The 17,818-nt window shown below is 41.4% G+C and overlaps 1 protein-coding gene across 1 annotated transcript in view; it reads left to right on the forward strand.

Annotated features, from left to right (window-relative positions):
- Positions 1 to 17,767, forward strand: part of LOC132141446 (retinoic acid-induced protein 1-like) — a 48,069-nt gene extending 30,302 nt beyond the window's left edge. Inside the window, exons 2-5 of the mRNA XM_059550960.1 lie at positions 6,390 to 12,155; positions 12,581 to 12,674; positions 13,323 to 13,372; positions 16,902 to 17,767. Of these exons, the coding sequence (XP_059406943.1) occupies positions 6,408 to 12,155; positions 12,581 to 12,674; positions 13,323 to 13,372; positions 16,902 to 16,910 (5,901 nt within the window). The 5' untranslated portion in view covers positions 6,390 to 6,407 and the 3' untranslated portion in view covers positions 16,911 to 17,767. The remainder of the gene's footprint in view (positions 1 to 6,389; positions 12,156 to 12,580; positions 12,675 to 13,322; positions 13,373 to 16,901) is intronic.
- Positions 17,768 to 17,818: the final 51 nt, after the last annotated feature.

Here is a 17,818-nt window from a genome sequence, read left to right on the forward strand (position 1 = left end):
AACAGAGTGACTGTTATGTCCTTCCACTAAACTGCCCATCTGACAATTATGGCAGGGAGGTAAACAGATAGATAGATATCTATAGCCAGTTTTCCATTATAGATTAGCTCAAAACTTTATAGATATTTTATAAATATTGATAAAAAAAAACTTTTGAGAACTGACGGCGTTTCCATTAGCTGATATTATGTGACTATTTTTCTTGGATGTTTTAGTACATTATTACACGGCTCTGTGAAATACTTGACTCTGATAGGTCAATTGCACCATCCAGCGGTATGTTATTCCTAGATAACAACCGTCAAATTGAATAACACACTGCTTATCCCGGTACTACGAGTTATCTCGATTGGTACTAATATGCTTAAAGAGTCACTCCGCTATTGTTGACTGTCTGGTGCCATCTTGTGACTGAAAACACTTTACAATGGAAGACATCAGCATTAATTTATAACAATTAAAAACATATATTGTAAACAACAGGTTGGATGTACATTATCCCTTACTTAAAGAATAATCATGTGACTTTTACGTATGCCAGGAGACCTGTAAATGATAGCAATGGAAGAATCTAAATTTTTTCAACACACAGCGTCGTCTCAAGGTCACTGCCAGCGTGTCCTCCGCTTCAGGGTAGAAAGGTTAATCTGTAGTTAAGGTGGAGCCAAAATAGGACAGAGCAGGGGTGCAGTGCAGATATATGAGACCAAAAGAAAAGATGTGTGAAAGAGAGAGAGAGATATCGGCAGCGTGAGTGACACTGCGACTTCTTCGCATCATCTTCTTTTAGCCGAGCTAAAGTGGCACCAAACAGGAGAGAGCACGAAGTGGCGAGCCTCACAGGGAGAAATAAATGACTGTGCCCTTATTGAGCGCAGCAAGGCATATAGCATTTCAGGCCAGTAATGTCATCGTGCCTTTGTACCAGCATTATTGATGAAGTCTGTCTCAAAGAAAATAATCCCTCGGCACGCCACCATTTGAGACTTCTCATTCCATCTGAAAGATCAATGCAAGCGATCTTCGGGACGGAAAATGCGCTGGGAAAACGAAACGTAGTGAGCGTGAGTGCGGGCTGGGGTGTGGAGAGCGTAGCCACAGCGGAGCGCAGCATCAGAGAGAGGGTGAGATCAAAGCGGAGCGCTGCTTCACTGGAGCGCAGCACTGGGAGACTAGAGCGCAGCGGTCTCACCTGCCGCAAAACCTCCCTCTCTCTACATCTGCTGCATCTCACCCCTTCGCTAGGCTAATGCCCTCTCCTGCACACGCAGACCTGCTGAAGAATATCAATCAGCCTTGCGCTCCAATTTATAGCAGGTCTCTCTTTTAAATGTAGCTTCACAATTCCCCAGATACTGTGTGCCTGGTTATATGCGCACGTACAGGCTTGTTCTTTGTTGCCACGGAGGCTGCATCTGTCGTTCTCTGCATCTAAGAATTGAGAGATGTTGTGCGCCATCAGCAGTCGGCATTTATGTTTCTTAAGTCTGCCATAAAGCAGCTTAAAGCCTATCGTGCTGGTGCAAACATGCACTTCAATCTTATTTAGGTTTTATTCGGGCTTTAGAGCTGATTTACCTCCGTCCTCACAAACACATCCAAACCCCCACACCCCCGTCTTTCGCCTAGTATCACATACTCTAATGCACAGACAAAAATCGATCACAGGGAGAGGGCTCTCACCATGCCATTCCCTCTCTGAACAGCTCTAATTTCAGACCCCTGAGGTGTGCTGCCTTGGGCACCACTGGCATAGATGAACTGGGCACTAGGCACCTCACTGTAGGAAGGGCAGGTTTGCTTTTTCACTCCCCTTAGCATCACCATGCCAACGGTGGCAGGTTTCAGCATGTAAAGGGCACTCTCTGCAGCCTCTTAATAGAGGAAGCAACAACATAACTCAATGTTTTCGGGAGGGAAAGCATTGAGAGCAATTCTAAGCTAATTGGAGTATTTGTGTCTTCTGCGCAAGTCATCCTCGCAGTCAGATGCAGTCATTATCACATTGTTGATATTATGACTCATGATTTTTGAATGATGAGGTTGTCAGTAAAAAGACGGTTATATACAGCATCACCACATTTGAAAAGGTCTTACATAATTCTTTTATCACATAATATCTATAAGCAGTCATATCTTTTTTTCAGTGACTAGTACAGGGGTTGGCAACCTACGGCACGCGTGCCAACAGTGGCACGCAGAGGGATAATCGCTGGCACGCAAGCAATAAGGAAAACTGTATAATGACGTACAGTTTGATGTAATAACTTCTCATAGTCACACAGCCTGTTAGGAGCTACAAATACTATTAAAGTGTGAGAATTAACTTGCATGGATGCACGTGCAAACACTGCACATACTAGGTGCTTCAGATCAAAGCCTCGGTCTAACAGCACTCGTCAATGTCAAAATGACTGAGATGGCCAATCAGATCAAAGTAGGCGGGGTTTACTGTTCACAGAAGCAGAGCGCGAAGCGTCAGTTTAACGTTAAAGAGAGTGAGGTAAGATGAAGCTGCAAATCAATTAACATTAGTCAACTTTTAATAATACGTTTTACCATAGAAATGTTAAATGACCTAAAGCTATATCCAGTGATGAAAAATTTTCTGAAATATGGCCATTTTGAGAGAAAGAAAGTGGGGGGGGGGGGTAAATTGTCTCTCTCTGCAGACAATGAAGCGATTTTGCCCCTTTGTTGTTGAGAAATATAATGTAGCGATTCAGTATCGATTAATAAAAGTAGCGTGACAACACTCTGAATGATACTTTTTGCACAGCACGATCTCAGATCTCTGTGTGCGAGTGGTGTGTGTTGTGTGTGTGTGTGTGTCTGTGTGTGCACGTTCATCAATTAAAGCAGTGCATTAACGTTGATTAAACGTTAAAAAAACGTTTTTTTTATCGTATAATAAAAAATTGTGTATGTACCGTTTAAATACAGAATTATATCGGGGTGTGTGTGTGGGGGGGGGGGGCTGTGTTGGCACAGTGGTTAACCATAAAAATAAAAAATGGCACGTCATGCCGAAAAGGTTGCTGATCCCTGGACTCGTACCAACACAAATTGGGTATACAGTAAAAAAAAAAAACGTATAAGTACAATTCCTAACTGGTTTGTGTGAAGTGTTGTCCTGCAAAATAGAATATGGTGTAGATGGTAATGCTTACTGCAAAGGTAAATTACTGAAAATTTTTCAAATTGGGACATTTTAAGTTAATTGGGAAATACATGAAGCTGATAGAATGATAGCAATAGAATGAGAGATAGCTAGCAATAGAATGCGGTTACACTTTAGTATAGGGACTAATTCTCATTAGTTGTTTATTTATATGCCTATTATTAACATATTGGCTGTTTATTAGTATGATACTTATAATTCTGCATGACAATATTCTACATTCAACTAACTTGCTAACAATTAATAAGCAGCAAATTAAGTCATAGTTAACGGTTTGTTAATGGCGAAAATTGTACCTTCAAATAAAGTGTGACTGGATATGCCTTTTTACTAAAAAAAGTTTTTCAAGGTAAATTGGTGAGCAGAACAACAACACTTGAAATATCGTGAAGAAGAACAGAATGTTCTAAACACTCCAGGCATCCATTGCGGATAATGCATTTCACCCTTTATTTTCTGGAGACTGCTGTTTCTCTGTATGGTTGTGTTCTTTTAAAGGTCAGTGAAAAGCCGCAGTGATGTCAATCAAAATGACATCTTTGAGAGATAGGCTTCACGCCTGGCCAAGACAGAAAGTCCAGTTGAAACCCTCCAATCTGATTAGCGTCTTTCAGTCCACTGTGAACCATACAAAGGCATATGAGCCATCTCTGGAAAACCTTATATAATAATATTTTCAACCCCAAATCATCTCTAGAACATGCTATTTGCCTTTGGATTCAGGTTGTAAAGTATGTTTTTACTAAATTAATGCATCTAACTTGTATATGTGTGTGCAGTTCTTGCAGGAAACAGATGAAATTTGATCCTCAAATTTAATTCATGTCCTAAACGGCCTGCACAGAAATTGAATCAACCCCCTACCCTGACCTTCACTCCTGCCTCCTTTCCTTCTTCCTTGGCATCTTCTTTCCTGACTTTTTTTATTAATAAATTATATTTCTTTCAGATTGTAATAATGTAAACTTTACAATCATCGGAAAGAAGGAGGCGGGAACCGGCAGATATTCAAATAACGAATTTAATAACAAAATAAACACAAAACAGCGCGACAGACCCTCGGACGAGTAGTGCACAAATAAAAACAAAACACAAAATAAAGCCCAGGCCTGGTCCTTTCTCGTCCTTCACTGTCGTTGCTCCTCTTTTGTATCCTTCGAATCTCCTCCATGGGACTCGAGACCGGTGAGTGTCGCAGCTGTCGCTGATTTCCAATTACTCCACAGACCTCGCTCCGTTCCCACGGCTCTCAGCCCTGCCCAACTCGTCACAAACCCCCACTCCACTATTTTCACTTCTTTCATATATTTCAGAAATTTCAGACATTTTTAAGAGACCTTTCCACTTTCCCTGCATAATCCATAGGAAATGCATAATTGTGATATGATTGCCCAATGCTCAATCTGAGAGCGACAGTGAAACCTGCCTCCAGAGGTGATGTAATCAAGGAAAGGGTATTGACTGCATTTGAGATAAACACACATGCAGACATAACAGAGCATATTCTATTTATAAATGCAGTCACTCTACTGTTAATGAATGATTGCATTCTGTAGTGAAAAATCTCATGGGGAATTCTGCCTTAAAGTACGTAGAAGCTCATTGCACTCACAGCTGGCTTAAAAATATTCCTCCACAGTCTCTGTTTCTGCATCAGCAAGCCTAGAAAAAAAAAGACCAAGAAGAAACACTGCAAACAGCGCCTTTGAATCAAAGAAATAGGAATACAATTTTACTAACATATCGTTTTTAAAGTTGGTATCCATTCACACCTACTTTGTAGCACTACAGAAACTAAGTTTGAGAAATATAGCTATAGATTCGGACTCATTTTGGATATGGGCCAGTCCATGCTGCTACAGTCATGGTTAGTTCTACAGTAAGAGTAGCTTTATCATTATTGGGCACCCCAGGAGACAAATTCTGCCCTCTCAGCAGACCTAGAAAACTTACTGTACCTTTTAGACCATGCTCTCAGCAACACAACCATACACAAGTCTTTAATCAGCTGCACACAGTGGATGTCATGCAGTATGTTCAAGCAAGATGATCTGAATGTCAATGATTCCGCAAAAAAAATGCAGTTGCAATAATATGCGGAAGGGAAAGCAGGATCAATCATGTCATTTGCTCACTCTGGCCAGCTTGTACATTCCACCACATACTGTATGCATTTTTAAAGGCTTAAAGCATAGATCCCGAGTGGACCTATTTGGGTCACTGTGTAAACAAGCAGAGCAGCAAACAAGCACACTGAAGCAGTAGTGGATGGTGGGGTCTCTCGGGAGGCTGCTAAGAGGGGAGCACGTTGCTCTTGGGCCTGATGGCTTCAGACAGTGCGCTAGTGAGATGAATAATGTGTGGGTCTGATGGGACTGGGCGGCCATCCCTTGACAGGCCTACAGCACTGGAGTGGAGAAATAGAACAGCCTCCATCTATGCCTACAAAACACACACTTGCTACTTTGAACTTACTGCTGAGAGAAAAGAATATTACCAGATAATCGAATTGAAAACTGAATTAAATTGCTGGGCAAGATATATGCAAATAGCGCAGACCAAAAACAAAGTAACACGAATAATAGAATCATGTTATTGCACATGCACAATATTTATTTTAATATAACACTTCATGAACCAATAATAAAATGCTTTGTTTGTTTGTGTACATGGTTGTCATGAACACATATTTTAAAACCATTGTGTGTTTAAGAAAATCAATAATAATAATAATAATAATAATAATAATAATAATAATAAGGTTGTACTTTTTTTTTAAGGTCCAGTTCTCCAGTTCTCTATGTTAATAGGCATGCTAATAAGCAACTAGTTAATAGTGAGAATTGGTTCCTATTCTAAAGTGTTACCTAATAAGAATACTGTAGCTGTACATATCATAGGTACTTACCACAGAGGATGCTACCACCAAAAAATAGACTAGATAGGCTCAGATTCCTAGATTCAATTATGTACAACGATTGATTGCAGCTGCAGTAAGAGAGAGTAAAATTTTATAATCTCGTTGAGAGATATCTGATTTGATTTTATGGATGAGTGTGTGTATATTCTAATATGATTTGTTTTAGGACAAACACAGGAATGAATGCAAATTAATTTAATGAGAGAATGATCACTAATAAAAAAAAGAAAAGAAACCACTAAGCACAGCCTCTCTCTTTCTATTTTTTCTCTCTTTCTCTTTCCAAAGAGCCCCCTAGCCGGAGTCATGCAGTCCTTCAGAGAGCGGAGTGGTTTCCATGGTAACCAGCACTGCTACCAGCAGGAACCTCAAGAATTATCACACCTTGAGAGTTATAGACATCATCACAGCCAGTCCAGACAGGGCTACGAGCCACACTCTCTAGCTCCTGCAGGGATGTCAACAGCAGGAGCGGGTTCTAAAGACTGTTATGGACAGCAGACCTATCCCATCTATACCAGCACGAGTGGTACTCAGACTAAAAAACCTTATAGAGGAGCCAAAACACCAAACCAGCATCTGCAGGCTGGCTACAGCAATCACATGGGCACTGGATACACAGCCCAGTACATGAGTGAAGGTCACTTGCAGCAAAAATGGGATGAGTCACCTCAGATGACCCAGTTTGAGCAGGACATGGTGGGCCGGCTGGAGTCTGGGGTCAGTGGGTCATCCCAGTACCTAGAGCAGAACATGCTAGCTATCTCTCAAAGTCAGTGCCATCTACCTTCACAGTCCTCTGCTCCAACCTATACAAGTCCTCATCAACAGGGCCTCCCACCCAATCCAGCACCTTCTCCTTTAATGTATCCACAGGGTCAGCTCAATTTCCCCCAGCACTCGCAACACCCATCTTCATCATCATATATGGAGAAATGTAATGCAATGCCACATGGCTACAAAGGCTATGGTATACCACCTAATGCCCAGTATGGAAGACAACTCGGCAATCACAGCAGTCTAAAGCAGAGTGGATACAGACCTCCGAATAATTACAGTTATCCTCAAACTCCATCAAGGTCTGGATTTGAACAGGGTTCCCTGCAAGGAATGTCTGGTACACAAGAGAACCTTCAGAAATTCCAGCACTTCAATCAGCCCCAGCAAAACTACTGCATAACAGATATTTCTGTAAGGTCACCAGAACAATACTATCAGACCTGCAGTCCAAGTTCTAGTCATTCACCTGCAAGGTCTGTTGGAAGATCTCCATCGTACAATTCCACACCTTCCCCCTTAATGCCAAACCCTGATTCATTTCAGTATGGCCAACCTCCCATCAACCCCGGGGCCTCGTCATCTGCAGGTCTGCAAGACCAAAATATGCTGATGCCTCCTCATACTCATTCTTCACCCAGTGTGAACCACCAATCCCAGAGTTATTCTGGCTCCATGAAAGAACGATTTTCAGAAAAGCTCTTGTCCAACCCCAGTTTGTGGAGCCTTAATGCCCTGACATCTCAGGTTGAAAACATCTCCAACAATGTCCAGCAGCTTCTGCTGTCCGATGCCCTTATTGCTAACAAAAAGACCAGCAAGCGAAATCATCCAAAAAAGGGAGAAGACTATAGAAGTCAGTTAAAGGGTATGGAAGAGTCATCTTGTCCTGATAACCAACATGGTCCTTCTCCATCCGATGCTTACACCATTTCCAGGTCCATGACAGCAGAACTGCAGGAGGGAGGATACTCTAGCAGCACTGAGGACCAGATGGACAGGAGCTACTACTATTTTGGTCAGGAAAAAGGTCAAGCACAAACCCAGACACACTCACGTCTCAGCCTTGACACAGTGTCTACATGCTCCTTAAACTCAGCTGACAATGTATCCGTTAGGTCAGGTGACTCAGTTCGAAGTCTCCAGAGTGTAGCGTCTGAGGATAATCTCAACTGTGACCCAAGAGTACAGAGAGTACTGACTGGAGAAGAGCCCAACAGCTCTCTCCATTGCATTAGAGATAAGAGGTCTTCTATCAGTGTAACAGCTCCAAGTCCTATGAAGCAAGAGAGCAATTCACCACCATACATAAAGCATTCAGAGAGCACTCTAAAGGAGAACTTTGAGGAGTCAGCATGGACTGAGAGGATGGCTGATGAGGAGGAAATTGGACAAAGAAAGCTGTCTGCAGAGCAAGAGTGCAAAGGAGAGGTTGCGGAAAAGCAAGAGAAGTGGCTGGAGGATGAGAAAAGTCCTTCTCTTTTTCATAAAATAAACAAAGCAGTATTAGAGGAAGGTTACTCTTATGAAACAGAAGAAAATATCTACCAAGGGCTGCAAAAAAAATTTGACTCAGAAAAAGAAAACTCATCAGAGATGGACTGTTTTTCTGAACTTAACCACAAATGTAATGAAGGAACAGAAATAAAATCAGAAAATGTCAAATCAAAACTACAGACCAATGCTGAAATGCTTGTGAAAACATTACGCAGCAATTCAGGCACTGATCTGTATTTGTCGGAGAAAGAGGAAAATTCAAAGAGTGAGGATTCCATAGAGAACCTCACATGCACTGAAGGACCAGTGGACACCTTTGAGGACCAGCCGTCTGTCCTCTCCCATAATTCCACTGAGGTGAGAGATGAAAAAAAGAGTCTGACAACTTCAGAAGAGGTCGTTAATAATAAAGCAAGACCACAAGAGTCCTTTGCAGAAGACTGCAGTACATTTAAGGAAATGGGAAACATGCCACAAGTCAACACAGAAACTGCAGAATGCTTTGCCCATGACACACAACACAGAAGCAACGAAAGGAGGTCAGCTATATGTGACATTGCACCTCAGCCTCACACTGGCAAGAGTGGCTTCTCAGCTCTCAATGAGAAAACAACACCTTTGGCTCAGGCTAGGGATCATCACATCGATCGTAGTGATGCAAAGGTACTTGAGCCTGACTCTCCTCAGTTGCCGGGCAAGTCAATACTGCACTCTGCACCATCTTGGGCTGACACCCCACCCTCTCCCAAAAAAGGGGATGAGGATATGGAACCAGGGATAAGCTGTCCCAGTGCAGTGACTCCCTCAGCCAAACCAGAGCCTATGTCCCCATCTGCACAAACAAGAATGTTCGGTAAGAAACATGCACGGGGCAGGAGAAGACTAATGCATTCAAGTGTGGGAATCAGAAGGCAGCTAAGTGTAGAAGGAGACAGTGCTCCACCTTCTGCCCAAAATCCCAGTATGCCCTCCAGCAAAAGTACCCTTATTCTTGACCAGATGGAAACTGCCCACCAGGATATTAGCAGTCAAACACCAAAACTTGTGACAGATAGTTTACCATCACGGATGTGCACTCGCTCCCACGTTTCACAAAGTAGCCCAAAAGTCTGCCCTCAAGAGAGAAAGAAACCAGGTCCAAAGCCTGGTCCAAAACCAAGTGTGAAGCCAGGTCCAAAACCAGGTCCAAAGCCTGGTCCAAAATTAAATCTAAAACCTGGACCAAAGCCTAGTCCAAAATCAATTTCAAAACCTGGTCTAAAACCAGGACTTAAACCTGACGTTATGCCCTGTATAAAACCTGGTCCCAAACCAAGTTTAAAATGTATAGGACCCACAGAAAACACAAAACCTGGTACAAAATCTGCTTTAAAGCCAGGTACTAAACCTGGTCCTAAATCTGTTTCTAAACTAGGCTCAAATCCTGCAGCTTTAGCAAGAGAAATACTTGTTCCAAAGCCAAGTAAAAACACTGCAGAGTTAAAGACAATTGAGGGCTCAGTACCCAAAGGACCAGGCCGACCAAGAGGAATCACTTCTAAGATCAAATCAATAAATCGAGATGAAAATGTTCAGATTACAAAAGACCATACCAAGGACACACACTGCACACATGAACTTATTTTGCAAGATGTGACCACAGCATTCACTTTGGACACACTTGTGGGTGTTGTGGACACCACTAAGGATGAAACTGTGGGTTCCACTTTGGAATCTACTCTAGACAGTAGTTGTGTGAAGTCCTTAGCAAGAAATCAAAAGTCCATGGTGCTGAGATCACGGAAACAAACAAAAGAAAAGCTGACTGAAATTAAAGAGCAAGAGAATGATAAATCATCTGAGAAACCTTCAGCAATGTTCATACACTCACAAATACAGGATGCTACTGTGGATCAGTCATGTAAGACTGAATCTTCAAATCTTGAATTACCTACGCAGAAGGATGTTTCCACAGATTCCCTTCAACAACCAAATGAAGAGGTGGTTTGCCTCAAAACAAAATCCAGTTTACTGTCTTCAGAAACCATAAAGAGAAAGAAAGGTAGGCAAGAAAGTCAAGTGAAGACACAGGAGCCTTCATCAGATACAGTCACAGGAGCATGTAATGCAAAGGGAAAGCGAAAGAGAGGACAACACTTGCAACCAGAATCTGAAAGCACCAATGTGACCACTGATAACCCTCCCACTGATGACATCAGTGACATGCCTTCTGTACCTCCTCAGTGTCCCACTAAAACCAAATATTTGCCTCCTCGGAAAGGCAGGGGACTTAAATATGAGGCAATGGTTCAGAAAATCACATCCCCGGGGTCCAAAAAGCAACCTGTAAATATCCAACCAGATACTGTACTAGAAGAATCAACATTAAAACCAGTGCCACAGGTATCGGAGCAGAAAGAGATGATGAACATCCCTGAGGTGACTCACGAGGTGGGTGAGAATACAATAAGTACACAAGAGACCCAAAATACAGGAATTCAAACTCCAAGGAAAAAGAGGAGAAAGTGGGCCACTGTAGAGAGCAGTGATGCACCAGATGTAGCCCTGGAGGCTGGGAGCCTCGTTATCAACACACCAAGGCTAGCCAAACAGAGAGCCATTAAAAACAACCATGAGATGCATCTGAAGCAACGAAAGAGGAGAAGAAAAGGCATTGAAACACCAGAAAGCATCCCCATTTTGGAGCAACAGGATCCTGTACAGACTGATATTTTTTCCCCACCTACACTCACCATCTCTTTACCCGAATCAAGTGAACAGATACAGTATGAGGAGCCACCAACAGAATTATGCTTACCACAAATAAAACCCAAACGTGGCAGGCGGCCATCACTCAAAATCAAACAAGAGGAACTCTCAAGTCAAACAGAAGATGACAAAGTAAAGGAGAAAAAAAAGCCTGGGCCAAAAAAAAAGGTTATGAATGTCCTCAAAGTTGTAGTGAAGAGGCCTAACATAAAGAAAAAATGCAGCAATGATCTCTGCCCAACAGTGAAAGGAACATTATCAGACTTGTATTCAGCAATGAGTAACAACAAATGTTCCTTTAGACCATATGTACACATTGACAGCTCTTTGGAGCCAGCATCTCTTTGTACCATCATCAACAGGCCTGAGGAAGAGCAGATGCTCAGCCAGGCAAGGAAAAAGTGTGCAGCTAAAATGAAAAATCTAGTCACAGTTACCAAGGCAGTATCAAACTCCTCGGTAATGCTCCAGGGGCCCTTAGTTAACAAAAGCCTAACTGACATGTGTCTAACGTGCTGCCTATGTGGAAAGCCAGCAAATTACAGAGAGCTTGGGGACTTGTGTGGCCCCTATTATCCTGAGGACTGCATACCACGAAAAATGCTGTCGTCAACACACAGGAATGATTTCAGGCAAAACACCAACTGTGCAAATGAGACAGAGGTCAGCTGCATCACAGAGCAAATTAACTCACAGAGTGCATGTGAGAAGGATGTCGATCAGGAAAGGGCAAGTGAAGGACACAGTGGGCATCCCAGGAGGGGCAAAAGGGCAATTAGGCAACAGATAAGAACCCATCCCACTTTGCGGATGAGATTCAAAAGACAGCTACTGTTGCAGAGAAGACTTAGTGGAACTTCTCCCTCTGCTGGTGAGGAGGGCAGAGCAACGGCTCTTTATAGACTGCAGATGGAGGCTGAGGCGAAAGAGCACTGGGCTCATGAAGCATGTGCTGTCTGGACCACAGGCATAATACTTGTAGGAGGCAAACTCTTTGGGCTGATGGAGGCTGTTCAGAAAGCTGCACATGCAGTAAGTGTTTCATTTAAATTAAATGCACTTCATTAATAACTTCTTGTACAGAGCAGATATCAGAACATGTTTTGATGTTTGGAATAACATACTCGGAAATAGCAATATACACCACACTGTATCCCACAATGTAATGTGCTTGAGTCAAATGAAAACAGAACAATTGTGATATCACGTGTGAGCTCTCACACATAATTAGATTAAAAATAAAAATAACCAAACTACTGAGATGAGGTTGATTTGTCCTGTATTAAAAAAAGTACCCAGTAATAATAATAATAATATATATATTGACTCTAGTGGGTCTGGAATTGTAATAGTTATACTGTATTATTTGCAACTGGTGGTGGCTCAGGGGGCTGTCAGGAAAAAAATCTTTATTTTAGACTAGAGAGAATCTCCTCAGGCTTTCTGTCTCATCACAGAAGTGCTCCAGGTGCCAAGGTGAAGGAGCTTCCATCTGCTGTAGCTGGAAGAGCTGTACTCAGAGGTACCATTATGTCTGCGCCAAAGAGATGGGTAAGAGTTCTGACACTTAGAAGTGTGCTCTGTGTTTTTGTACAATATTTACTGTCCATCTAGTGACTCCACCCATGAAGCTCTGTTTAGGAACTAAGAAGGGTATGCAAGCATATATAACTACTAGATTCCTCCTAGACTCATATACCATACATTCATAGCTATAGGTAAATTCTGACACTTGTGCAACCAGAATATTTTTTTTTCTGTAAGTTACTTCACTTAATTATCATAATGCGCATACATGACCATATCTAGTTTACCTACTATAATTCTTTTGACTAGTTGTTCCTTGGAAGCTCTTACTGCAGCTTCCTGGGAACTTGTTTGACTGATAAAAACCTTTGTACTCCAAATCCCAGAAGTTGCATAGAAATGGAACTGGCAGATATCGTCGGCTCTGGACAATATGCACCAGATGGTTCATGAATGCTCCATGGCGTGTCATCCAAGGCTGAGACTAGTTCCCCTCCGTCATGAATTTTTCTCTGCCATCAGAAATTGCCATCATAGAAAGTGGTGGTTACATCACTGGATATGGGTTAGCTCAGAAATGAGGGCGAACTGGCCTCACTTTGCATTTCCAGTGGCATCTTCTAAATTCTACCTTTAATTCTTTGCCTTTCTTTCCTCTGTATCTTTTCCCAGGCTGCACATTTCAAGAAGAGACCTTCTCAATTAGGTGTCCGAAACACAAGGTAAGCAGGTGAATTGGTTTTACACACAGCAAAGGACATCTCTGATCTAAAAGACACCCCCATTATACCATGAACTTCAGTGTCCTTGCAACATTCTACCACCTCCCTAACAACAGCAAGGAGTGAATCTTGACAGCAGAGCACAGTACCTCATCAGCACCATTTATCAGGGCAACAGATGAGCCCTGAGAATATCTCACCCTTATCTGTCTGCTATTGACTGGGCAGCTCTCCACTGACAGGAGAACTTAGTGAAGGGATGTTAATTAGACATTCTAGGCTCTTTCAGTCTCCTTGTTCCTCTTTAGGAGCAACAAACTTTAAAGAGTAGAAAAAGAAGACATTTAGAAGTGCTGCCTGATGATTATTACTTGATGGGGAACGGCCAAGGTCTTGGATCTTGCCTGAAGCAGAAAGCCATCCAAAAACTTAATTGCTCAAATCCAAGCTCATTTTTTTCAAATTCCTAAACCCAAAACATTCTGCATTATTCACTCACCCTTCAAGTCATTCCAAACTAACAGGAACATTTTTGAAGAATCTTTACACAGATCTTTTGCATACAGCCACCACTGCTCACCACAAATGTCAAGTACCAAAAAGGGTTATAACAAAGTCAGAATACATGTGCATTACATTAAAAGTCATTAAAACACAAATCCAGGTGAAGGTGCCATTGTAGATGACTGCTCATATTTATAATATGACTTCAAAAGGACTACTTCTGTGTGCTTTGTTAATGGTGTTTTGTTCTTTTGGAGCTTGACAGAATATCGATGTATTTGAAAGAGCTGCATGAAGATCCTTCAGAATGTTTTCTCCTGTGTTCTACTGAAGAAAAAATATATATATGGGTTAGGAACAGCACCAGAATTGAAGGAATAATCCAGGTTCAACACAAATTAAGGTCATCTGATAACCATTGTGGCATAATGTTGGTCAATATACACATTTTCGGTTAGTCTACTTGTTAGTTCTTGTGTCATGCCAGTTGTGGTTGCAAAGGTGTCCTGAGTGTTTTTTAGTATTACTCTATGCAGTTGCTAGGGTGTCGTGGGTTGTGATAAGACGGCTACGTAGCTCGGCGTTAGAATTTTTTCACTGATGGCAAGTTACATGTCCAAGATTAATACTTTGGATTAGTGGTTTGTTCAAATCCCTATCCTAAGCTTTCTGCAGTAATATTCATTATGCTCACCTTTGCTTAGATTCACATGCGTCTTCATTCTTTTTATACTGTTCCATTTTGCTGGCCCATGTGCCACCTACAGGTAATCTGTGAACTACAACAGAGGTAGGTCAGGGAGAGAGAAAGGAAAAGAGATAGACTGAACAAGAAATACCAAGGAGAAAATGGGCATGGCAGAAATAGAGAAAGAGAAATGATATTCAGCAATAGTACAGCTTCCTCTCTGAGAAAGCGATACAAAACCTGGATGGAGATCAAAACACCCCACCCCACCCTCCACTCTCCCCCTCCCTTCCTCTTTCGCCTTCCCACGACAAAGGAAGAGGAGAACGGGAGAGACAGACAAACAGAGCAAAGGAGAAAGTTCAGAACAAGCAGAGCACACATCAGCAGGGGGATCTAAGGGCTTTTGGGTCTCTGGGATGCCAATTTGCCGCTTTAATGAAAGCGAGCTGTAGAGATACCACCCCCGTCCAGGTCTCCCAGGACATCTCCTCCTCCTCTTCATCTTCCTCTTCTCCTCTGTCCTCACACGCACTCAGTGGCGAGCTCTGTTTTAGGTTCACGTGGCTTGAGAACATGACAACAGCAATGCAGCACAGGCGACGCTTTAGGGTAGGCCGAAGGGGGGCAACGCAGCAGTTCTTTCCCCTGTTCTTGCATAAGGAAAAGCTCCATTTGAATCTCCCGAAGGAATTGCCAGTTCTAGCATTCTGATTTTGAATGCGGAACATTCTCTCAATGTAAGTTCTAAAGAGATTCTTCTCAATTTAAAAAAAGTTTACATTTTAAATCTGGACTTCAAAGCATGCAGTGATGCAGATCGTGTGAAGCACATCCGAGGAATCTGTTATCACTGCTGTGAATGTGATCGGATCACAAGAGATATTACTAGATGTAAACACATCCTAAGTTAAGCATTTCGAGCTGAACTAACCGCCGATGTTTGTTTGGAACAGCAGAACGTCTGATGCATATCAATGCAGTCCTTCCTTGCAAACAAGGGCTGCGGTTGCGTCGCGCTGAGAGAGAGATGCTGATTACCAGCGTTGAAGAGCAAGAGGATTAGTTCAGAGATCAGAGAGAAAGCGAGGGATCGGACCCAGAGCAGAGGAGGGAAAGAAAGAGAACGAGCGCCACGGCAAGAAAAGCTGCGGAGGAGGAGAGATACATAAAACAAAAATAGCATCCATGCCAGCGCAATTAGGAAACGGTCCTGCAGTGTTTCAGAGAGCGGGTCGGCTGTAGATCCTGGCTCGACGGTGCTTTCATATCGACGCAGCGGCCACTGCTCCTGCGCAGGCAATTAGAGAGCTCGTGCAATGCGTGTCATGCACATAATGCACCTCTGGTGCCGCATACATAACACACAGATTACAGATATATAACAACAATAATAATTCAAATATCGTATGTATAATATATCTGTCCATAGTAATACAAATAGCCTAATATTAACTCAATAATAATTGCCAAATTGAAAAAAGAAATGTAATTGTTGCTATTATTATTGTATTACAATATTTGTGTATTTATTACTGATTTAAATATTGTGTAAATTAAATATTGTGCGAATTTGTGTGCATCAAATTTTTGTTTTTGTTATACCGGTTATCTGGAAATTTTTGTTTAATATCTTGTTTCAAAAGTAATTTTATTCTGTTTTATACAATTATTTTTACATGAACAAACAAGAAATAAAAAAATATATAATAATAATCAAATAAATAATCAAATCCCAGCACTTTATTTTTATGGCAAGAAAATGAACAGAATAGAATTTAGGCATCAGCTTACATGAGTAATTTTGCTATTTTAAAACTAATGTTGATGTTTCTGTAATTGTATTAAATATGTTATTTAAAAATGTATAATGTAATTGTATTAAATATGCAATTGTATTATTATATGTTTTAAAGTGAGACAAATCAACCAATGCTACAAATTCATTAACCCATTGCTATGACTGTTTTTTTTTTTTTTTCAAAAATGATGGAGAGTGTCTGGAGAATGATGTCATAGGAACTGGCTTTTGTCAGTTAAAGAAATATACTGTAATATATATATATATATATATATTACAACAATATTTCCAAGAAAAGAAAAAAGTATTGTATGCAACATTTCCATTTGTGTAGGGACAAATACGCATTGTAACCTTAGTAATTAAAAATTCACTTCAGTTGTGATACTAAAATGACTTTCCTCTTTAAAAATGGTTAATTCTGTAAATTATGGGGGTATGGGTTGACTTGAAGATGTATTATGACCCTTCAATATTTCAGAAAGCTCCAGAATATTTCCCCACTCTTAAACATTTCAAATGGTTTTGTTTTTCAGTCAATGTAATATCCCAGCACATGAGGACTGGTGAATGTCACCTATGCAGTAGAACAAGGAGTGCTGCATGGTGCCGTGGACACCCAAAACACTGAGAACAACTGGAGCTTCAGTCGAAGCACAAAGACACTGTAGCAATACCGACCCAAGATCAGATCATGTCTGAATCCATCCGGCCCGGTCCAAACACAACCAACTTTCATGACTAAACGCAGAAAAAGGGAAAGACGCTTTTGTTATGAATCCGAATGTGCCATTCTTCCATTTTTATTCTGTGTTCAGGAGCGGATGTTATCAGTCGGGGACACCTGGTGGCAGATTTGGCCTGCTGCCCCGAGCACTGGCTGGCACAGATGCATTTCCGCTGTGGAAGGGCAATTGAAATTTCAAGATGTCATGCAACATGCACTCACTGGATGTATTTCAATGGACATTTACATGTTACAAAGAAAAAAAAATGAAATTGTACATGGTGTGCTTTACAGGTCTAAATATTCTATCATGATAAAAATAACATATAAATGCATTATTATAATATATTGCTACTCCAAGATGTAGGCTTATTTTCATGTGCATTTGAAGACAAAACAGCACCACTGAGATGTCCAACTGTGCATCCGGATGACTAAAATATCTTGCGTTCATGTTATGTGTATCAGCTGCTCAGCATTTAGGGATAGTTCACCCAAAAATGAAAATTCTGTCATCATTTACTCACCCTCATGCCATGTCAAACCTGTGCTTCTTCTGTGAAACAAACACAAACGTGAAATGTCAGACTATTATTTAAATTTCTGTCTGTATATCTCACGATTATAAAGTATTTATGGTGCATTTTTGTCATTTTGGAAGTCACTCCCCACTGACTTTTTTTTTATATATATATTTTTTTTTTGGAAAAGGGCAGCTTGGACATT

The sequence above is a fragment of the Carassius carassius genome, chromosome 1 (genome assembly GCF_963082965.1).
Source record: "Carassius carassius chromosome 1, fCarCar2.1, whole genome shotgun sequence".
Taxonomy (NCBI): domain Eukaryota; kingdom Metazoa; phylum Chordata; class Actinopteri; order Cypriniformes; family Cyprinidae; genus Carassius; species Carassius carassius.